The sequence below is a fragment of the Miniopterus schreibersii genome (assembly GCF_964146895.1).
Source record: "Miniopterus schreibersii genome assembly, chromosome: 3".
In the NCBI taxonomy this organism is placed as follows: domain Eukaryota; kingdom Metazoa; phylum Chordata; class Mammalia; order Chiroptera; family Miniopteridae; genus Miniopterus; species Miniopterus schreibersii.
This window is the reverse complement of record NC_138103.1, coordinates 64,775,760-64,800,036: the sequence shown is the minus strand read 5'-3', so window position 1 is coordinate 64,800,036 and position 24,277 is coordinate 64,775,760. Positions and strand designations below refer to the sequence as shown.

The 24,277-nt window shown below is 40.6% G+C and overlaps 1 protein-coding gene across 1 annotated transcript in view; it reads right to left on the bottom strand.

Moving 5' to 3' along the window:
• The window catches only part of TBCA (tubulin folding cofactor A), a 56,467-nt gene extending 37,321 nt beyond the window's left edge, over nucleotides 1-19,146 (bottom strand). Inside the window, exon 1 of the mRNA XM_081133691.1 lies at nucleotides 18,959-19,146. Coding sequence (XP_080989817.1) covers nucleotides 18,959-19,011 — 53 coding nt within the window. The 5' untranslated portion in view covers nucleotides 19,012-19,146. The remainder of the gene's footprint in view (nucleotides 1-18,958) is intronic.
• Nucleotides 19,147-24,277: the final 5,131 nt, after the last annotated feature.

The window sequence follows — 24,277 nt, the reverse complement described above, 5'->3', positions numbered from 1 at the left end:
AGTTATCCAAATAAGAATATGACATTAAAATCTAAAACCTAACCACAACTCTTTCAGTAAAGTACACTAATCTTTTGGGGAGAATATTTATTTTGTCTTACATCAGAGCCAAATTAAATGGGAGTTGGGGAAAGGCAGTTAGGAAAGGCTTTCCTAAGAAAGTGATATCAAACTTAGGATTTGATGGATGAGTAAGAATTAACAGAGCAAAGAAGAGAGAAAGGGTATGTGGCAGGAGTAGCAAGCAGGAAGGCAGCATTCTAGGTACCAAAAAGAACAATGAAAGATTCTAAAGCAAGGCAGAGTATGGAAAGTTGGTTTGAGAATTAAGTAAGGAGGGTTCATTGAGTGTTGAGAATAGTAAGAGATAAAGCTAAGCAAGAGAGCAGGGGGGCCCAGAATGTAATCTTATAAGGTCATAGTAAAAATTTGGATTTTTTCTAAATGTAATTGACAGTCATATTAAGTGAGTGGCATAGTAATATTTACCTATTAAAAATATCACTATGACTATACTATGGAGAATGCAATAGAGAGGACCCATAGACTGGGGCCAGGCAGACAAGGAGTATGCTAGTAATCCAGGAAAAGGAATGTGATGACCTAGTCCAGGGTGGTAGCTGTGGGAATTAAGAGATGTTGAAAATTATTTTAATAATGGTGAGTGATTGATGTGGGAAGATAAGGGAGTGGGAAAAGCCAAAAATAGTGCCACTGTCTGAGAGAAGGAGCTCAGGAGGAAATATATAAGGAGCCCAAGAGAGGGAAAACATAAAACTAGTACCTTTTAGATTATGATATGTTTGAGGTGCCTATGTGACATTAAAGTGAAAATGTCCAGAGCTAACCTGTGCTGATCCACACCAGTATACAATGTATGAGTGACCTTTGTTTCACCACTGTTGGTAAGGAAAGAACCAGACCACAGTGGGTTAAGAAATGACTGGGAAGTTGGAATGTGGAGCCTGTGAATACAGACAACTCTTTTGACAAGTATGGCTCCTAGGGAGGAAAATGAGATAAAGGTTGCTGTTGATTCTTTAAGATGTTAGTGACTTTATCAAGCTTGAATGCTTGGTATGAAACTGACAAAGAGATTAAAGACACAGAAAAGAGAAGAGAAACACAATGGGCGAGAGGATGGCATTTAGAGCACAGGTAGAATGTTGGCTTTCAATACAAGGTTCAGATCTTTAATTCTAAGAGGAAGTAATGAGGAAAGTAATGGTGCAGATGCAGGTAAGTCTATAGGTTTGATGGTGCATGGGACACAGAGGAAGAGCACCTGATTCTGCCATTAGCCAGGGAAGACTTCAGGAAAGAAGTAATGATTAAGAAGAGGCATAAAATTAAGGACTAGTAAATTTTAATCTGAGCTACTGGTTGGGGAATGTGCTCACCAGAGGAAACTGCATGGTTAGAAAAAGCCTGAAGGAAGATTTGATATTCAAAAGTTGATATATTTACGTGCCCTGACTGAAGATTGAACCCACAACCTAGGTATATGCTTTGACCGGGAATAGAACATACAACCTTTTGGTGTACAGGACGACGCTCCAACCAACTGAGCCACCCAGCCAGGGCCCTCAAACACTTCTTGAATAACTACTAAATTTAAGGCACCATCCTGGATTCTGAAGACTGCAAAGAGAATAAAGCATGTTTTGCCACTCCCAAGGAGCTTCATTCTTTAATGGACAAAATAAGTGTGATGTTACCTGAGGCCCAAAGCAAGTAGCATTCATTCATTCTTTCTACCTCTTATTCCCTTTTCTATTAACCTTACGTCCCTTCCTCTCCATGTCTCTCACTCATCTCTCCCCTTCTACTCCCTACCTTACTGGCCATAAAACCGGATGAAAACAGTGTTCTACAGAAAGTACCCTCACAGGGTGATCTGATCATAAATTCCTAACCTAGCAGGTCATGGTGGATAGTCACACCACAGGCATATAACTTTAGTAAAAGATTTACCTTTGCCTTAAGCAAGTCTGTCCATTATTTCTGTGCATCTAGATTAACACACCTTTGAAATACCACCCTCAAGAGAGCACATAATCTTGTTAACTATCTTATAATCCAATCCCTACTTTGCTTTCTCCCACCTTCATGCAATCTTTCTTAAATTCCCTTCATAATTTCAGATGCATAACAGAAGCTGCAAACTGTCATTCTTCAGAAGCATTTGAGATACTGCTTTCTGGCATGTCATCAGTTTGGTGCAAATAAACTCCTGTAAAAATTTTCTACAAGTTTGGGCATTTCTTACATGACCAGTGTCAATGGTCACCAAGAGAATACAAAGGACATTTGGGGATATAACATTTGAAGACTTGACTTTCAGTAAATACCCCCAAATGTTCACATAATATAATTTTAACTTTGCTGAAATACAATTCTGAAGGTTATGAGCTGAGAAGACAGCATTCAGAAAAAAGTCACCAATATGATTAATGAGTCTAACAACTGTCCAGCATCAACTTTCCATGCAGTTTTTCTGTTCTTTATTTTTATCCTTGTGTGATATAACTCTAGTAAATGAATTAAAACACAAATAAAAAACATTTTGTTTCTTGCAGGAAAAAGACCCAGAAGAGTAAACTGTTAGTGGCAGTGATAATAATAAGTAAAGAAATCTAAGGAAATTATTGTTTGCAAACTTGGGGATTTGAAAAGATCTCATAACACATTACTCAACAAAACATAAACTGTGTATTGTATTTTCTTCCACTTCCATACCATTGTCTATAACATGAAAACGATAGCTAGAAAATTCTTAATTGGGCTGAAATGTGGAATAACTATTCAAGATTCTTAAAGACTTGATAATCAACTACAGAAGTAGGGCATTTTATCACAGGCAATTTGATAAAAGGCATTAGATTCAAAAGACTGGCTAGGAGATATAAATGCCAGAGTCAAAAGTTATTGCCTTACTAAAGAATAGCATATATAATGGTTCTTAAAGGTAGGACTAAGAGACCTCAAACCTAAATTGTCGAATCTATTTTGCCAATTAATAACTGTGTGCCCTTTTGAAAGTCATTTAATTTCTGTGTTATCCAGGGCCTTGAAGAAGCAAACACTAAGATGGGATTAAACCTGCAAGGATTTTATCAGTGCATATACTCATGAGAGAGAAAATGGGAAGGTGGCTGTCAAAGGCCAGGAGAGTCATCGGACAATGATGCAAGTTGGACCCTGAATGAAAGAAAGAGGAAAGGTTAGGAAAGCACCTTAGACTGCCATGCAGTTTTAGGAAGGTTTGGCAAGGCTTTCCATGTCTCCCAGCAAAGGAGAGTCTGCTACTGGCTGTCAGCAGGTGATGGAAAGAGAGACCTTGAGAAAAAAATGTAACGGATTTCACAATTCAGTAGTGGGGCCCTTGGTTATTACACTCCCTGAGTGTGAGGGTCTTCAAGTTCCATTCTCATGGCCACCACAACCTCTTCTAAGAGTTTTCACATCTATAAATTCCCTATTTTTCCCCTTCCTATTTCACACGGTTGTGCCAAGTCCTGTATCATCGTTGGCACTAAGGATATAATGGTGAACAAGAGTGACATGGTCTCTGCCCTCAAAGAACTTACACTTATGCAATACTTGAAGATATAAAGAAGAGGCAAGTAAATACCATGTGGATCATTCAGGCTGTCACTCACCTATAAACCTATGATGGTTTTCTACTACCTACAGGGGAAAAAACAATACTTCTTAGTATGACATACATAACTGGATCCTAATTTATTTTATCAACCTTATCTCTTACTAACTCCTCAATCCCCACACCCTAAATGCTCCAGTCATCACAAACATTAACTCCCAAATGTAATATACTGAGTCATACCTCATACTTTTATACATATAGTTCTATCTATAATGTAACTTGTACTCAGCCTCAAGAGCCCACTCAAATGTCACTTACAATAAGCCTCTTTAACACTACAGTAGTGGTTCTCAACAGGGGCAATTTTATTCCCTAGCCTGTCCCCATGCCAAGAATTGTCACAAGTGTGTGTGTGGGAGGGGTGCTACTGGCATCTAGTGGGTAGAAGACAGGGATGCTGTTAAACACACTACAATGTAAAGGACAGCCTTCCCGACACCCAACAAAGAAGTATCCAGCCCAAAATGTCAAAAGTGCCAAAGTTGAAAAACTCTGCCGTAGAGACAGTTTGCCATAACCTGGTCTGGGTTCAGGAAGCATTCTGTCCTTAACTGCATGACTTATGTCTTTCCCTGACATTGGGAGCTCCTTGAAAGCACAGTGTGATTCATCTTCCTATATCTAGTGACTTCACAGAGTCAGCCTCATCCCCTTAATAAATTTGTCAAAGTAAAAAAGGGTATAGTCAAGCGTACTGGTGCCACTCAACAGGTGCCCTTTCATCCTTGCTCTACCACTTGCTGGCTGTTTATCTTTGGGCAAATTACTTAAACTCCATTTTTTTCATCTCTTAAATGGGGATCACTACAACTATTTCATATAAGCACTGTGGTGGTTAAAAGTACACACACATGTAGTACTTAGTGACAGCTCAAAAAATATCAACTAACACTGCTCTTCCCATAGCTTATTATGTTGCCAAAATAAGCAAGAGGGAGCTAAATGCTGGGGCAGAAGGTGGTAAGAAATTTTGGAAGCAAAAAACATAAGTACTCAGCAATTCAATTTTAAAAGTGGTAATATAACTGCCTTTCCCTTTTTAGCATTTTTTTCATCACTCATTGGTTTCAAAGCAGTACTTTAAATAATATTTATCCATAGTTCAGAACAATGCTGTAATAATTACTTTTATTTCAAAATGCTTTTTTTGCTACTAAAATGAACTTAGTTTAAGCCACAAACTTAATTTACTTAATTCAGTAACATTGTATTCTAAGTGAAATGTCACTAATTTCAAGGAAGACACTAGTCTGAATTTTCACAATAAATATAAACCTGAACATCTGATATTAAGGAATGTTAAGCTAAGATATATCATGTGTTATGCGTTACAAAGCACTTATGAATGCTCTTTCAACTAAGAATTGATCCCCACTGGGGGGGTCATTTTTGGCAAAAAGTGAATAACAAAGTTCTAGTGAACAGTGGTCAATATTTAGCATAGTGCCTTATGAATAACAAATGTTCAGTAAGTAGCTGTTGAAATAAAACCAATGACAGAATCCTCAGGCCTGGGAAAATTTATCACAGTCCAGGTTGGCAGTAATATTAGTAGCCAGTTATCACCTTACATTTTCTCTCAACTCTGGCTTATTAGAAAATATTTTCCCCATGGGAAGAAAGACAGGGATATTCAAGTGCCGTAGTAGCCACTTAAAACTGTAAGAAAGATGAGTTTCTATATGTTTGCTGCTGGGGAAAGAATTGGTTGTTGATGTCTTCAAATTTACTAGTCACTTCTGTTCCAATGGTTGTAAAACCCACATATGAAGACTGAATGGATTTTGTCCATTTGGTTCCCAACAGGGAATGTCAGCCTTTAGAAACATCTCAAACTGCCACTGAAGATATGTTTCACTGTTTCAATTATTTCTAAGTTATGAAAACAATTGCAGCCAAGTGGGACATTAGAGTGGAGAATTTGATACTAAAATAATATGGGAAAAAAAGGATTTACCTTATTTTAACTTTTAAACAAGCATCTATTCCAGGATAAGAGAAAATTGTTTGGTATAATGATATAGATTTGATCTTGGCGCTGGGAAGGGAGTTCAGTTGGTTAGAGCTTCGTCCCAATATGTCAAGGTTTCGGGTTCCATCCCCGGTCAGGGTACATACAAGAAGCAACCATTGAATGCATAAATAACTGGAACAACAAATCAATGTTTCTCTCTCTCTTTCTCCCCCATCCCTTTTTCTCTCTCTCTCAAATCAATTTAAAAAATAAACCTGATCGTAATCAAAAGACTAATTCTAACCAAAAAAGCTATGCCCTAATACTACTACCTTCAGTAATAAACTCAACACTTAGACCTAAACCTGCTCTTCAGATATTCACTTCGTAGTTATAATAATAAATCCACAAACTGGATATGGCAATTTCTCATAAACATTTTGTTTCATTTTCCCCCTTGGTTTTGAATAGGCATGAGAAATAATAGAAATAAGCTTTGTATACGTATCATTCACTTCTGTGGTCACTAAAACTGTCCTATCTGGATCACAAATTAAGTACTATGCTTATGTTTTTACCTCTAAGAATTATCAAAGACCCAAAATTTTTGGTAATGTCTTAATTTATCCAAATCACACACAACATTATTTAATCCAATCAATATATTCTTCAACATTTACTTATATCGTGCAATCAGCTTCTTCAAGATAAATTATTGTAAAAACCAAGTCAAACATCTATTAACTTTATAACTGGAATTACTATGAAACATAAAACATCCAAAACTATTCACTAATCTCTTCTTTAAAAAAGTGTTATAAAAACAATGTACCTAAACAAAAACTTAAGTTACTATCCTAACATGTAGAAAGTCATCATTAAAGTTTACTTACAATATTTTGCCCTAGCCAGTTAAGCTCAGTGGTTAGAGCAAGGGTCCCAGGTTCGATTCTAGACAAGGGCACGTACCTCGGTTGCAGGCTTGGTCCACAGCCCCCGTCAGGGCACATGTGGGAGGCAACCAATCAATGTGTCTCTCTCATACCAATGTTTCTCTCTCTATCTCTCTCTCTCTCTCTCCCCCCCTTCCACTCTCTCTGAAAAGCAATAGAAAAAATATCCTCAGGTGAGGATTTAATAATAATAAATAAATAAATTAATTAATTAAAAAAAGTTTACTCAATATTTTAAAGGAAATTATACTGTTAAAATCCTCCCTCCTCATACATATACTTATAGGCCAAATTTTTAAGAATTAGACTTATTTGTGGAAAATCACCAAGTATTTATAATACTTATAATTTTATAGATATGCAAGTAGAAAATTTTTGAAAAAATTATGGCCTTAATATGTAAAAAAATAAAAATAAAACCTAAGAACAATCATTTTCACATTCCTTTTGTCAGTGAAAAGTACATCAGCATGTATTCTCCCCATATAACTTCTACAAAAAAATTTAGTTACAGTAATAAAAATTAAATGTGAAATTATCAAATTAAGAACTCTTAAAGACTACAAGCAATCTAAACTTTCAGAGCAGTTAGCACTTCTCAAAAATACACTGGAAAATGCACTGACCTATAAGAATCTAATATAATATGGCAAGTGGCTATAACAGTTCACAAATGTACCAAAAGCTTAGGAAAGGAATATAAAAGTGTTAGTCTTTCTTAAAAGGCTAATGTCTATTAACAGCTTAAAACAGGCCACAGTAGGGGGTTAATATGTTGTTGTCTGAATCACTTTCATCAGTTTAAGTACCTATTAGTCCTTATTAGCAATGTGCCAGCAAGGTGCTATTGGTCTTTTAAAGTTTTTTCTGTTTCTTCTTAGTCTATTTGCCCAGATAGATTCTTTGGCAACAGTGTTTAAAACAGTTTAGATTTGTAGTTTTCTTTAGATTTTTAAATTTTAGATTTGCACTTAAAAAATGTTTCAGCGTATCTGCATACCCAATCTGTTTTTATCCTATAATTTTCAACAATGTGGAAAGTACATATTCTCTAAAATTTCTCCAAAGGGGAGAAATCAAGATGATCTTCTCAAGAATCAAAGCAATTCACATGCTTTCCTAAAAGCATTAATGCAGAACTGAATACAAAATGAATGTTCACAAAGTAAAGCTGGCCAGTTTATTAAACTTATTTCTAGCATAACCAATGGTTATTCTTTAGATGTCACATATTTATTATTTAAAACTGAAATTCCAACGATAAAACTGAAAAATAACTTAGAGTCAAAGCTCACTGAACCTAGTCTAGTTTCAAGGACCTGTGGATGAAAAAGAGGTTCTATAATAAATCTAACTGAAACTAACCCCAAGGGGTGATCATAAATTCCTAACTGGGCAGGTCATGGTGGGTAGTCATCCCCCAGGCCTATAAAAGGTTTATCTTCCCCTTATATAAGCCCTGTCCATTGTTTTTGTGCATCTAGTTTAACACATTTTTGAAATGCCTCTATTTCAGACTCCTTGGAGGAGTAACCACCCTCAAGGGAGCACATAATTTTAACTATCCTATACCTTGCTTTTCTCCCACTTTCATGTAATCTTCCTTACATTCTTTCCTTAATTCCAAAGACATAAAAGAAACTGCAAAACTGCCATTCTCCAGAACATTTGAGATCTTGCTTCCCATCATATTGTCAGTTTGACTCAAATAAATTCTTACAAAAATTCTCTACAGGTTTGAACATTTATGTCAACAGACCAAACTTTGAATAAAATCTAACTTAAAAAATCTGTAACAGAATATAACAGAAAAATCCTTCTGAAGAATTCAGACTTGTTCTATGACATAGTGTAATGTAATTTTAGAATGTTTCCCAATTCTGGCACTACCAGTAATTGGCTGGGTAATTCTGAGCAAATTAACTACCTCTCTTGTCTTGTTGGGGAAGGGAGTGAGAAGCAAGGGAACATGGAAAGAGAGAAGGGCAGGAGAGAGAGAATCTCTAAGGGGTACTTCATCAGCTCTACAATTTAGTTTCAAAAGGACAAGATTTTCTCCTTTTAGGACTATTTCAGAAGTGAAATTAATTTAAATTGTTTAGCATACCTGTATGCCTCATCAGTTTTTGTCATTTTTAGCAATGTGAAAAGTATTTCCCTAAAAAAACTACACACACTTGGGCATTTCTACTTACAGAGTTTAATTCTTTCCAGACCAAAAGGGTATACTAAACTGAAAGCTAAGATATTGTATAGAATTATTAGTGGAATTATAAATAGATAAGAGGGCAACTTGCCAATACAGTAAACACTTGATTTAACAAACAAAATTTCCGGTCCCTATGTCACATGCAAATTAACACCCTGTTAATTTAAAAATGCTTTTAACCAAGATTTGCTTGTAATTAAATTAACAGGTTACTTTTTGTTATTAATTCACTGTTATTTTTAACAAATTTTAGCAAATAGGCCGTATGTTAGAAAAAACACTGTAGTAACTTCGCCAACATAAATGAATATTACATACCTATAACTATAGTCTACATATTTAAATCCAAGTCACTGCTTGTAAACAGTGTTCAACGAATGATTAGCATGTGATCACACCTCATCCCATGTGGTAACTGGTTCTGTTGTAGAGTGGTGCGACTTTCTGTAACAGTTTTAACATGAGCCAGCTGATGTTCCAACTTGCACTAAGCCATGCCCCAGCCGTGTGCATTTGTTTACTTGTGGTGACTGATGAATACACACATTTACTAGACCTATTCAGTATAAATTTAAAATTACTGAAATACATAAGGACAACTTTTACATACTTAATTTTAATTACACAAACGTGCCTACGCAAGTAAAAACAGGTCAATTAACTAATTTGTCTATTTTCTAACATACGCATTTGGAAAACCTACTTTATTATATAACAAACCTTCAGCTTTAATGGACACCCCCTTGCCCAAATTAGTCAGTTATATAGAGGTTTTACTGTATCTCTCAAATTTTAAAACACACATGCCAATTGAGCCAGTGAAGGATAGCAGAATATGCCACCCCAAAATATGCAACCTTGGCATAAGAATAATTTTGAGCTGAGGGAAACTGAGAAAAAGCAGATATAAGTTATCTGCCCTCCCCCTATTTACCTAAAAGGAGAACATAAATGTATACAAGTGTCCCCCCTCTCCTCTCTACCAGAATACAGAAGTTAATTACCAAAGACAACTCTAGACCCTTAGCCTTGATATGGCACCAAAGGAGTCTACATGACAAACTTTACTGATTAGCCCTTATCTTCCATTAGTTCCCCCACAAATATTTCCCTTCTCACAATCTGTCAGAAACCCAAACTTCCTTTCCTTTAGTTTGTCACTTCTCTACAAATTCCTTGTTCTTTTGTTAAGATGCTATATAAGACCAAGTCTAATAACCCTTCCTGAGTTACTCACTACAGAGTACTCCTATGTGTTTGCATGTTAATAAACTTCTATTTGCTTTTTTCTTATTAATCTGTCTTTTGTCAGTCTAATTTACAGGGTGCCAGCCACAGTATTTAGTACAAGGTGGGGCAAAAGTAGGTTTACAGTTGTAATACAAATAAATAATACAATAATAAATAATAATACAAGAATAAACTCGTGTACTCACAACTGTAAACCTCCTTTTGCCCCACCCTGTAGAGAGAAAAGTTTCTCTTCCCCTAAAGCAGCAATTCCACTTGTAGGAATCTGTTCTACAGATATACCTGAAATCTGTAAAACTACATACATACAAGAAAATCCATTACTGCATTTTCCAAGAGAGTAAAATACTGGAAACAATATAGAGGCCCATCAATAAAAAAACTAGTTTTAAAAAAAAGTGGTATGTCCATACAAAAGACTACTTTGCAGTCATTAAAAGGAACTGAGGCTGTTCTGTATTTTCTAATATGGAAGTGCAAAAAATGCAGTGTGTAAAACAGTGTCTAGAGTGTATATTGTCATTTGTTTTTGTTTTGGGATTTTATCACAGCTTCATTACATAGGCATAAATGAGGTCAGGGGATGGGACTAAAAGTTCCAATCCTTGAATCATGGTTGGTTCCCCTAGCAATAGCCTCCCTTCTTAGTTGACTTAGGGGGCTTTCCAAAAGTTGCCTCATTAACATAACAAAATAGACCTTTTATCTCTTTCTACACTTAGGAAATTCTGAGGGTTTTTAGGAGCTCTATGTCAGAAATGGGGAGAAAGACCAAATACATGTTTATTATAAATCACATATCACAGGAGCCAAGGAGCTTTGCTTATGTGAATTATGTCTATTAATAATTACTGTACTAATAGCTAAGATCTGGAAACAGCTCAAGTGCCCATCAGTAGATGAGTGGATAAAAAAGCTGCGGGACATTTACACCATGGAATAGTACGCTGCTGTAAAGAAGAATCTCGTAGCCTTTGGGACAGTACGGATGGACCTGGAGAAAATTATGCTAAGTGAAATAAGCCAGGCAGAGAAAGACAAACATCACATGATCTCACTTATATGTGGAATCTAAAGAACTTAATAAACTGATGAATACAATAGATTCAATGACATGGAAGCATAGATCAGACTGACAAATGTCAGAGGGATGGAGGAGGGCGGGTGGGTGGAAGGGGAGAGATTAACCAAAGAATTTTATGCAGATATGCACAATCCAAGGACACGGACAATGGTGGGAGGGGGACTGGGGAAGGGGGTAGCATGGGGTGACATGGGGTGGAATGGGTCATTGGGGAGATAAAGGGACATTTGTAATATTTTAAATAAAAAAAGAAAAAGAAAAAAGAAAAACTTGGTAAAAAAATAAATAAAAAATAAAGAGGTTAAAAAAATAATAATTACTGTACTAGAAATTGAAACTGAACAATTTAAAGAATATTTTTAAAATTAAAAAGATTTAAGTATATTTAATCCACCTAAACGTAAAAGGAATGTACATGTCAGAATAACTTATTTTGGCCCTGGCCAGTGTGGTTCAGTTGGTTGAGCGTCATCCCATGCACCGAGAGGTCACTGGTTCAATCGCCGGTCCGGGCACCTGCCCCCATTGTGGGCTCGAAACCCAGTAAGGGGCATGAAGGAGGCAACTGATGGATGTTTCACACCCTCTCCCTTCTTCTCTCTCTCTAAAATTAATAAAAATATACTAAAAAAAAAACCAAAAAAATGATTTTATCCTGGCTGGGTGGCTCAGCTGGCTGGAGCACCATCCTGTACAACGAAAGGTTGCAGGTTCGATTCCCCATCAGGGCACATACATAGGTTATGGGTTCTATCCCTGGTTGGGGCACTTACAGGAGGAAACCAATCAATGTCTCTCTCACCCCTCTCTCTCTAAAATCAAAAACATATCCTCAGGTGAGAATGAAAAAAAAAAGAATAACCTACTTTTATGAAACATAACTATTATTTTCCCAAAAAGCATCTGAATTCTCATACGCGTATGCATTCAATCTGTTGCAATGTCACATACCATATAGCATCTGGGAAACTTCAATGTACAATTATGAGCAACTGAAAGTGAACAAGGTAAATAAAGTTACAAAACTAACTTTAACCTTGCAGATACTCTGAAAAGATATCAGGGACCCCAAGGGATCCCTAGACCATACTTTTAAAACCAGTGGTACAGTGGATGCAACAGATAGCTTAAACGTATTTTTAGTATTGTCTTAGTGAAAACTACAAAGTTCTTTGAGAACACTGAGAAGGAGGCACTAACTTTGGAGACAGCTAGGAAACTTTTACAGAGGTGCTAACATCTGATCTGAGATCTGAGATCTGAGCTCAAGTCCTTACACACGAGGCCCAATAAGGTCTATACCCCCTTTCTCCTACTTTGCAGAGTGGCTCCTACCCCTCCTCCTCTCTCTCACTTGGCTGCTGCTCCTCAAATTGACCAATCTTGCTCTTTTTCAAGCCTTTGTATTTACTATTATTTCTGTCTGAAAGGCTCTTCACCCGTATATCCCAGGGCTGTTCTTGGCCATACCTGACCATCCTGAAAGTTAAGGAGAGCTATACCTCCATATACCTGTAATCCATTCAGGGCTCACTACCTGAGAAATTGTGCCTTATACGAACTGTTATGTATGTGCACTAGGAGCCATATTTAGCAAAGTATACGGTAACACCATTTGAAAAAGTAAAAAACTGAGTGGAAGAGATAAAACTAAATATCATTTGACAATAGAATGAAAAACATACAAGATAATGAATTAGAGTTATCTGTTTAAACATGAATAAATCTCAAAAATAATAATATGCACACAAAAAATTATAGAAATGTTCCTATATGACACTATTTACAATTTTTAAACCTTCGATTTATATTTTGAAAGGTAATACATAATTGAAAATTATAAGAATTTCCTCCCATCCCTGTCCTTCAGTTATACAGCCTCTCTCTCAGGTGACAACCAATACGACCAAGTTCCTGTGTGTGTATCTATCTTTTTTTATTTTATTGATTTTTAGAGAGAAAGAGAACGCCCTGGCTGGGGAGCTCAGCTGGTTTGAGGGTCGTCACGATATGCCATGGTTGCAGGTTCAATCTCCAGTCAGGGTACATACAAGAAGCAACCAATGAATGCATAAATAAATGGGACAACAAATCGATGTTTCTCTTTCTCTAAAAAAAAAAAAAAAGCGAGAGAGAAACATCTATTGGCTGCCTCACGTACATACCTGACCAGGTATCAAACCCACAACCTGGGTATGTGCCCTGACCAGGAATTGAACCCACGAACCTTTGGTGATTTGGGCGACGCTCCAAACAACTGAGACATGGTGGCCAGGGCACTAGCTATCTAGCTTTATATAAAGTTAAGGGAGCAGAACAATACTGTAATATGGTTTATGTATATCTACATATAAATCAAAATTTTTAAAATATGCATGGAAATTATAAAGATCAAATTCAAAATAATAATTACTTATTGGCAAAGAGGGAGAGGAAAGAGAAATGGACTCAGAAAGAAGTACTTCAAATGTACCTAATAAATCAGTGATCTTGGATCAGTGATCTGTCATTTAAAAATCAGCTGGGCATATAAAACAGCTTCACAATATAAACTATGTTCTTCTATAAATGTATTGTTGGAAATGAAATAGATTGCACATCTAAGCATTTGTATTCTAGGGGTTCTGAACTATTAACAAAATTTTTCAACCTTGCTTACTACAGATTTTCAAAATTTCCTACCAAACAAAAAATGCAACGAAAACACAGAACCCATTCACAGACAGAGACACACACAAAGGGATCAAAATATCTTTCATTCCCATATTCAAATTGCAGAATAATATAGCTTGTGTTGGAAAAACCATGGTCATGAGTGGCCTTAGAGTTCTCCCTTCTCAGCTTAAAGAGACATCTGGCTGCCAGCTGTGTTGCTCCTAAGTTTCTGCTTGCCAAGTAGTTGGCAGAAGGTGGTGAAGAGCTGACCACCTGTAATCCATTCTGACACTGCCTCTGACTATCACTTTGCATAACTGGATATATTACAGAAATTCCAAAAAGAGTTGGCTAAGTTTCAAGGTAGGAAGTTGGCCATTTTGGCTTAACTCAAATCAAAGGATATGATGTAGGAAAAGAGGAGAAAAGATGATAACAAAGCTACTAAAGCTTACAGGAGTAATTTACAGGGCTATGTCCTTAACTTCTCACAGATATTATCCACCATACTTCTATCCATCATTACTTTAAATGAGAGAAGTGTATAAACAGCTAAAGCTAAAGTGGAAAAACTGTCTCTCTGTCTACATAAGTATAAATGTCATTCGTATCTTTCACTTTTATGTCAGTGTAACATATATGTTTAGTATATATATAAAATATACATCAGTATGACATAAATACATGAATATATAAATTTAACAACATGGAGATTTTACCTTTAATGTTGTTTTTATGCTTTCTGGATAGTGTGTGTGTGTGTATATATATATATATGTATATATGATATATATATCATACACAGTTATATACCAGAGGTATAATAAGTATAAACAAACTTGGGAAGATGCCACAGTTTGGGAAAGGTGCTTGCTTTATTTAAAAAAAAAAAAAAATCAATACAATTTCCCCACAGATTCATGATGTAAAATTCTATAATCAAGGCTTGTAGATTTGTAATTATGGTATGTCAGCTACATTTAAACAAGAGTGTTAAAAGATTGTTAAAGTTAAACTAACACAATTGCAGTGTGAATTGTCCTAGTCTCCTTCTAATCTACTGGTGTCACTTTCATTTAATCAGAGAGAAACTATGGGCCAAAGTCAGTGCAATTTTCAATGCCCTTACATTCTTTGTTCACAATGGATTTTAAACCAATACCAATCTAAAATCGTTACAAAATGATATATTTAAGAAAATATTTTTAATCCATTAATTCACTCACCAGTGGGCTAGTTTAGTAAGCTTTATTGAAAATAAGTTCCCTTTAAAGTTATTAAATAACCTTTTATGTTAAATGGATGAAAACACTTTGCTCTTGCTAAAGAATTTGGTGATTTTACCATAACTGTGGTTTAAAAAAGAAAACACAAGTTCTATTTAGAAACTTATTGTGGACATGTTATTTAGCTGAGAGACTATATCAATGTTTAAAACATCAATCCTATATTTTCTACTTTAGTGAAAATTATTTTCTAAATCACTATTTAAATTAACACAGAAAAAAAAAAGCTACTCTGGCATAGATTCATATTTACAGAATGCATTCAAATTTTAGTTTAAGAAAGGTACAACACTCAATTCACAGTTGTACTATCAGCAAATAGTCTCCATATAACACAGAAAAACAGTGCTATGTTAGCTAGTTACAAAAGAGGTATGAATACTCATCATTGTAGTTTGCATAGAACTTTCCCAGATTTAGCAATGAAGGTTCCACATCCTCAGAAACCCTTCAGTCCCAGGTAATCCAGGGTGCTGATGCCACCTAGACATTAAAAAGGGGGGGAGGGGGGACTTTACAGTCCTTCACTGGAGAAGAAAATTAGAGTAATATTTGGTAACTCCCTGCTAGGGCTACCAGATTAGCTGTGACCCAGTCACAGACATCATTAGGTCCAGCAATCTTCCTGGAACATGGATCCAAATTTTCAAAAAGAGCCTGCCAGACACAAACCTACCAACTTACACCCACTAACAGTGGGTCACATGTGAACAAAGGCTGCTGCTAGAAGAAACTTAGTATAATTACCCATCCAGCCCACAGTGTACCCATTTCTCTAGTTTCATGTCCAGAATTAGTCCTAGAAAAACAATCCTGTTGCTGGGAAGGGGATATGTAAGGAATTCTAGGAGTCAGAGGCTCAGGACCAAGTCAGCCTCACTGCTGTCCAACTCTCACTTTATAAGCCATTCCTAGTAACTGTACTCTTTCTTTGTTCCTAGGGATATAATCTCTTTCTTAAAATCCATTTTCAAAAATCAGATACTTTGCCTTTGTTACCATGCAAGGTAACAAAGTTTCTCTAAGACTAGGGCTCCCCTGTGAGGCATCTCTTTATTTTCCTAGGGCCTAAAATAATGCCCTTGAAACTTTTTTCTACTTTCATTTCTAAAATAGCTGCCACCCACTAGACTGCCTTCTCGGCTTTGCCAACATGCTCAAACGCCCATCTTCCACCCAGTGTTTGGGCTCCCTGATACCAAATCACCATCTAGTTACTTACCTGTTTCCATACTCCTGCAGTATTCCATCTGCCTGCCCAGATAATCTTCCTAAAACCCACTGAAGGACACTTTTGGATCACTTGAAGGATTCTAGCAGACACTAAACTCCAAGAATGCACCCTCCCTATTACAGCCTACCCAAACTGAACTCTAGGACCAATTCCTAGAATATATTTCTAGTGGCTCTCAATTCCTGGAGAGAAAACTGAAGGAATTAGGGACATGAATGATGACTTTAAATCTCTTCTTCCAAATACAAGTTGTGACTTCTGAAGAAAAAAATGGGGTTATGGGAAATGAACTTCTAACTAGAAAAGAGGTGATGAGAACAGAAACTGGGTTTTAGACCACTGCTTTAAGAAACCAATGTTCACAAAACCAGGAACATGTCTGAATCATAAAACTAATCAAGAAGTCTTTTAAATTTGGAGAGAGGAGAAAAATGCATACCTTTAAAAATCTTTTTATTATGAAAATTTTTAAACATAGAATATAATGAAGTCCCATGATCATTCAGTCCCAGCAATCATTATTATGTTACTGTATCTCCCTCATCTAGCTTTTTCTTTGCTGAGGTACGATGGAGAATTGGCAGAAGATGGAAAGAGTTAAAATAAATTTCAGAGAAAAATAACAGGGAGAAAGCAAGTAGGAAGCAATATTTACAGAGTTAGATGGTTATCTACCAAAGCAAAATATGTGTAATAAACAGCTAAAGAGAAATTTTAGGATTTTTTAAAAGAACAGCACATCAACACATCTCATTTTAGTACATATGGGGAACTCTACTCCAAAATGTCAACAGAAAAGCCATGAAAAAAATGTATGATAGACATTTTCATTAATTTGTAAGCAATTTGATATATAGTAAACTGTGAAGGTTTCACAAACGTGATAAATTTACTGCAGTATGAAGAATCAAAATTAAAGTCTGATAATGCTCTATTATTGAAATAAGCTGAAAACAAAACTTTATTTCCAAGCAGTTTCTGTAAGTACTTGGGAATGCTGAAAGCCTAAAAACTAAGCTTATTCATGATCTACACGAGTTTTTTCTCTAGAATATGTACCGTAAGCATACAACTACTTGAACTGAGTAACTTCATAAACTAGTATAGGTCATCAGGATGAGGAATGACAGGGTCATACAGGTAATTAATGGGAATCTACCATTAGAAGTCAGTCCTCATTACTTCCAAGCTAAAGCACTCTCCACTCTACCCTGGTGCTTCTACTAAATAAACTTACTAAAATGCCATTACCTAAGTAACCTAGCAAGAGTGAACGACAGAACTCTGGGCTGAGTAATGGTGCAAATTATTTCCATTTTCAATTATACGTCTCAAACTGTAATTGAAAAAAAATTTTTTTAATTATATATCTCAATTCCCCTCCTATTATAAAAAATACTCTTTTTTGAAGCGTTGTACTTAAGACAGAAAGTTGTAGATCAGAAACCTTCGTTCCTTCCCCGGCTCGGCCACTAACAAGCACCGGGGCCTTGGGCAGCTTGGTTTCCCTACTCGCACCGCGCCCGACCTCGGCCTCTCGCCGCAGGAGGGGACCGGGCGGCGTCCCCGGCCACCTGCCAGGCGCGCTCACACGGGACGCGCGGCGCGCGCAGGCGCCCGGCAACGGCGGCGGGGGGCGGGCGCTCTCCCATCTCACAGGTGGAGAAGCCGAGGCAGCCGAGCTCGGCGCGAAGGGCGCGCTCACCGCCGCAAACACGAGGCGGAAGGACGGTGTGAACGAGCAGCCTGACTCGGGAGAGGCGGTGCAGGTGACCGCTGTGCACCCGGCCCACCGCCTGGGTCACGAGGAAGGCTCCGGGAAGGCGCGGCGCGGCGCTTCGGGGGCCACCCCTTAAAAAGTGTGTTCTCCCCTTTGCCGCGGCTCTCTTCCAGCGGAAATAAGTTAAAAAGGGACAAAAGGTGGGCGAAGAGGAAAAGGCCAGCTGGCCAGGCGGAGACATTTCTCCCGCAAACCAACCTGCCTGGGCAGAAGCCCGTCTACCTCCGCGGCTGGGATGCCCGCCACAGAGCTCCACCTCCGGGGCCTAACGGCGCCCGGGTGTCTAACCGCGGTCAGGGTGAGGCCGGGCTACGGGCTGGTCTACGCAGCACCCTTACTTAAACAGCGCCCCACGACCTGTGGGCCGAGCTCCGGGGAAGCCGAGGGGGGGCGCGGCCACAGAAGTTGGGCGCGAGCCGGGAGTTCACGCCCCAGTTCTGAGGCCGCGAGTCCCGCCCGCCGGGCTGCACCTCCGCGCGTCCACAAGGCCCCGTTCTGGATGAGGGCGTCCCCCCGAAACTTCAGAGCCCGCCGGAGCCCGCCCCCCTGCTGTCCCGTCGGCGTGGAGACCCGGCGCGCACCCCGGAGGTGCCTCCAAAGGCCGGCCCAGCCTCCAGACCGCGGGCGCCGCCCCTCCAGCTCCCGACCGCGGGCCCCAGGGCGGGGCCGCCGCCGACCCTCGCAGCTCAACCGTGGGGATTTCGAAGGGAGAGGCCACGGGAGGGCGGGCCCCGGCCCCGGCGCGCCCCGCCCCGTCCCCGCCGGCCGCGGAGCCCGGGCGAGGCCTGGAGTCCCGCGCCCGCCTCGGGCCTGCTCAGCCCGGCCTCTCGGGCCGCCATGAGGCAGCGCAGAGGCGCTGGCGGCGGCGCTCTCGCGGCTCCTTACCGCTTCACCACGCCGGTTTTGATCTTGATTTGCCTCACGCGAGGATCGGCCATGGTCCCTCGAGCGCCGCGGGGAGGGGCGGAGAGTCGGGGTGACCGTGCGGCGAGGGCGCGCGGAGAAGGCGGGGGAGTCGGTGGAGTCGCCTCGGCCCCGCGCGCATGCGCAGACCCCGGCGCGGCCTGGCTCCCCAGCACGGCCGGGGCGGGGCCTGGGGCCGGGGCGGGGCCCTGTCTCGGCGCCCGCCCCTCGCGGGACTTGCGGGCGTCTCCCCCGACGGCCTCCCTCAGCACTGGGACGCCGCGGCCTCGGTGCGGACGCGGGTTGTACTTGCCCGGCCCCGGGGCCTGGGGTGCTGGGGAGCTTCAGCCCCTCCCCTGCAGGCGGGGCTGGCGGCGACGGTGCTTTGCGAGATTATCTGCTGAGTGGACGGCGTGACCTAAACTATCGTATGGAAGATGTTTTCTGTGTCATCATCTGGTATCGAACGGGCCGAAGAGATGTGTCTTTAATGAAATAGCTACCCTCTGTCTCGGACCCCTGCAAAAAATGGGCGTCCTGTGCACCTCGCGAGGGACGCGGCCATAGGGCTGGGTCAAACCGTCACCACCGGGAGCACCTTAAATACCCCACGTGCGAGGCTGTGTGTGGCCCGCGGGCCCTCGGCCGGGTCCCGCCCCCTGACGGCTGGGCGAGGCCGGGCGGCGGCTGCTGAGCCTCGCTGCTGAGCCTGCTGCGGGCTCCGGAGGGAGCGAGGCCTCGCTGCAGGGCGCGCGGGGAGACGAGCTCAGTGCCTGCGGCGCCGCAGGTGCTCAGCAACTTTCCACCAGTTATGTATTTTCGAAAAAATGTCTGTGGCATAAAATGAGGCGCCCCTGCGCATCCGCCTCTTCCTGATGGGGCTCCCCAAGGAAGGCGGGCCTCTGCCTGACTGTCTTCTCCCCTCCGGCACTTGATTTCCTCGTTCTGGCTTTCGGGGCTCCCTCTGGAACACCCTCCCACCTGCCAGTCCAAGACCCTTGTTTTAAGTCCAGCATCAAAACCCACCTCCTGGAGAAAATCTGCCATGTCAGACCCCCCCCCCCCCCCAACCCTGTTCAATGCTCTCTGGATGCTTTGGAATCACCCAAAATTAATTTCCATTTTTGGTATATTTCTTTTGAAACCTGTTGTCTGGGTCCTTCACAAAGGTGTGCTCACTCTCCTAGATGGATTATAAGCCTCCCTAGAGGCAAGAACCTTGTCTTGGTAGACCTTTCCCCCGATCTCCACCTGTGTTCTGTACACAGCAGGGGCTGAATTCAGTGAGTACTGCCACCCAACAGGCTGGCGCCTGAAATACACCCGCAGGTGAAGGCAGGCGAAGCAGCAGCCAGTGAAGGACGGGGGCAGAGGGGTGAGTGGAACCAGAACAAAACAAAAACCCAGCAGACTCACCAAAGCAAAATGCTACAATTAGAAACCCAGTAGCTAATTCAAACAAAGCTACCAAGCAGTCTCATAAGGCAAAGAAGCAACAGCAGCCGAACCCACAAACCAAAATATTGTGCAGCTAGGGCTCTTGTGACTGTCAAGGATCTTCCCTTAGTCAGGCAACAAAAGCCATATAACTCTTTCTGTTTTCCTTCCTGCCTCGGTTTCCGGAACCTCAGAGCTCAGTTTGGGGCTGATTTGCAGGAGTTTCCCCCATCTTAGGTTTTCTAATGTAAATACCTACTGTCCTTCCCAACCCCCAACTCCTCTTCCCCCCTCTTGTCCTTTTTCTCTTTGTTTCAACCATTTTGTATCTATGACTTTCCTGTAAACCAGTAATAAATCAATGTAACACACCAGCCAAAACACCTCTGCGGCTGCGGCTGCGGCTGTGTACGCGGCGCGGCCCAGGTGTTGATCTGTGCCTGCGTGTACCATGTTGTATGCTGGCGGCTATGGATTAAGGTCGTGGAGTTTGGCCCCACCCCTAAGGGTAGGGGGTCAGGTGGACCTGTTCCCCCCATCAGGAGTTTACAGTAGTTGTAAAGACCGTTAACTTTGGGCCCAACTGTCTAGGGCCACATCCTAGCTCTGCTTCTTACTATGAACTTGGACAAGGTACTAACGTCTTTAGGTGCCAGTTCCTTCATCTGTAAAATGTGGATGACAATAATAATAGTACCTGCCTTATAAGGTTGTTATGAAGCTGAAATGAGTTAGTATTTGTAAAGTGCTTAGGACAGTGCTAGTACTTATTAAGCCCCATACAAAGTGTTCATTAAATAGTCACCAAGAAGGAGGTCCTAAGTAGGAAACTGAGAACACAGTAGGATGAGCATTCAAATGAATACAGAAATGTACATGTCATCATGAATGAGATCGTACTGAATTCACATTTGACTGTTAGCTGCATACAAAAAGGACCCAGCTTGAACTTACTCACCACTGTATTCCAGCACGTAGCAATGCCTCGCACATCATAGCTACTCAGTAAATATTTATTGAATGAATGAATGCTGCTTTAAAACTTCTTTTTAAATTTAATAATTTTGCAGAACCTTCCCATTCCAGCAAGTGGCCTACTAAAATAATCTCAAACGTCCCCTCCCTTACACACACACCACCTTTCTCCAAGCCTTGTTCCTTTGGGTCTGGACTCTGAAGAGGTAGATCTACTGGAGGTCCTTTCTTATTACCAGAGTATTAACCATAGGAGCACTAACCGTGAAAAATACTGACCATGGGAAGGTCAGTACTAACGTAGGGCATTTGAAATAGAAACTATATAAGCTGACTTTCTCACTGTTTGGTTCCCTTTTGTTCTATTATCCCTAAACTTTAGTTGAGTTATTTTTAAATATTCCAGCCTGGGCCTCAGTTGAACTATAGGAAAGAATCTGTAAAAAACTCTATAAGTTAATCAACATTTGAGACTGGGGGTTGAAGAGATCCCCAGGGCTGGGGCAATCTTGCAGAACAAGAGGGAAGTCTAGCTGTCTCCTCCCTGAGTGGCAATTCTTTCACTGCTAATTTGGGAGGCTTTAGGTACTATTTTATTAAAGAGTACTTCAGATTCCCTTGCAGATACAAGTTGTTTTCCCCACACACTGACAGGGCTATGAACTCAGGTTCACCAACCCTTCACACCATTCTTCCCCATTGACTCCAAGCTCCTCACGGTTGGAGACCACATTGTATGCATCTTCATCTCCCCAGCACCAAGCTTCGGTTATGGCTAGTGCCTAGTAGATGCACAATATGTATTTGCTGAGTTAAAGAAAAGCCAAAGATGGCACTGAGATAGATTTCTAATCTTGACGAAAACAAAAGAAGGGTCATGTATTTACCCTCCTGGATGGAACTCTAAGATAGCCAGCTCTAAGATTGCCACGGGACTCATATGGGGTCAATGTGCAGTTGCTCTACTGCTGTACTTCTGTTTTAATAAAACTAGATGGGCAATTGGAGAAGACACCCCTGGAGAGACTAGTTAAATAAAGAAGTACCATTGTTAAAAGTATATTTTTGTAAATGTCTCTGATAAATACCTCTAGGTGCTTGAAAGACTTGAAATATTTCCTTCGTCATTAGGAATTATATCTCTTCTGAAGAGATTCAGGAGATCCCCTCCCTTTCCTGCCATTTGTACATCTTTTCAAATTCTCTTGGACTTCCCTCTTACTGGAGACACTGCAGGGACACCCAGTCAAACTCAGGCTTTTAGCAGCATTGCATGAGTACCACCTGGGCCATGAGCCCCACCAAGACAGGAGGCAGGCACCGGAAGCTGCTCAGTACACGTCTGCACAGCCCAGTGGTGCAGGGGAACGGGAGCCTGTGGATCAGTGCCCGTCCCTTCGTTCTCCAGGCAGCAGGCAGTTGTGAGACACATTTCATAAGGCTCTTCAGATGATCTCATGGAATCAGGCATCAACCATCTGTAACCAGCAACGGCAAACTCAGTAATCCAGGCTTGCATTTGCTTTCCTTTTTGCCCTGTTTCATTTATCCATCCCTCACTCCTGGCCTCAAGAATCACTTTCCAAATACGTGGAATAGTAATATACTGCTTTTGGGAACACTGTTCTGACTCATTAATCAAGTGATTCAGAAGACTGCTAGCTTCGAGTGAGGCACAGAGCAAGAATGGGCTCTGCCTTAGGACGAGGGTGCAGTGCAAGCTTCCCTGCCGTTCAGGCCATCTGACCAAGTAGATCCAATGATGCTAATGTGTCTAGTGGGTAAGGATGCTGTGTGAGGTCTCTGGTGGACCCTAAGAGGAGAGTAGTGTACCGGCCATGCCTACTGTGAGGTAGAGTCAATATTAATTCCTTTACCATAAGAATTTATCACTGTGCAAAGTCTTCCCCATACTCTGTTTACAAACTGTTAGTGGCATCTATGGCAGACACTATTAACTGGCTTACCCAACATTCATTCCCCAAACCCTCTTCCATACCTGCTTCCATTGCAGGGCTCACTTTCTCAATCTCCCTTGCAACGAGAGGTGGCCAGGTGCACAATTCTGGGCAAACAGATATAAGTGGAAATATGTAGGTGGTTTCTGAAAATGCTTTGGATTTCTTGATAAAAGGGACAAATATAGAGAACTGCCCCTTTCCCACTTCTTCCATGAAAGCAGATGGAATAACTGGAGTGAAAACATCCATCTTTCAACCATGAGGGAAAGACAAACATTTCAGAGACACCAGTCCTGACATCATTGAGCTACCAAACCAAAATCATCAGCTGTCTATCTCTAGTCATCTTGCATGAGAAAAACAAATCCTTAGGTGTTTAAGCTACTGTTTATGAGATTTCTATTATTAGCAGCCCAAAGGGTTTTCTGAAGGATACAGACTCAGTTAGAGCTCTGTGACTATGTCTCTTCCCTGTGGCTTTCATAATGTACTGTGTTCTCATTGTATGAGTGTATTAAACATACAACTTAAATGGCCACAGGTCACAGAGTAAGGATATTGGACAGCTGCGTATTTTAGACAATAATAGTTCTATACAGGTATCAAGAGAACATAATCCTTTGCCACTGACTTACAGAGGGCCCTATTTACAGCTGAACAGGTATCTGATATAACAATTCATTGTTCTGACACATATTGCAATCACCATGTGCGGTTTTTAATGCATCATGTTACATTAGCTCAGCCCATGGTCTAATACCATGTAACATAAATTTTGCCAAAAGGAATGACATTGCATGACACTGACTTTTAAAAGACACATACTATTTTTTCAGATCACATACCTTTTATCCATGAGTGCCCAATTCAAAAATCAAGCTGGCAGACAAAAGTGGAGTGAATGTGTAGCCTCCAAGCTGCATATTTA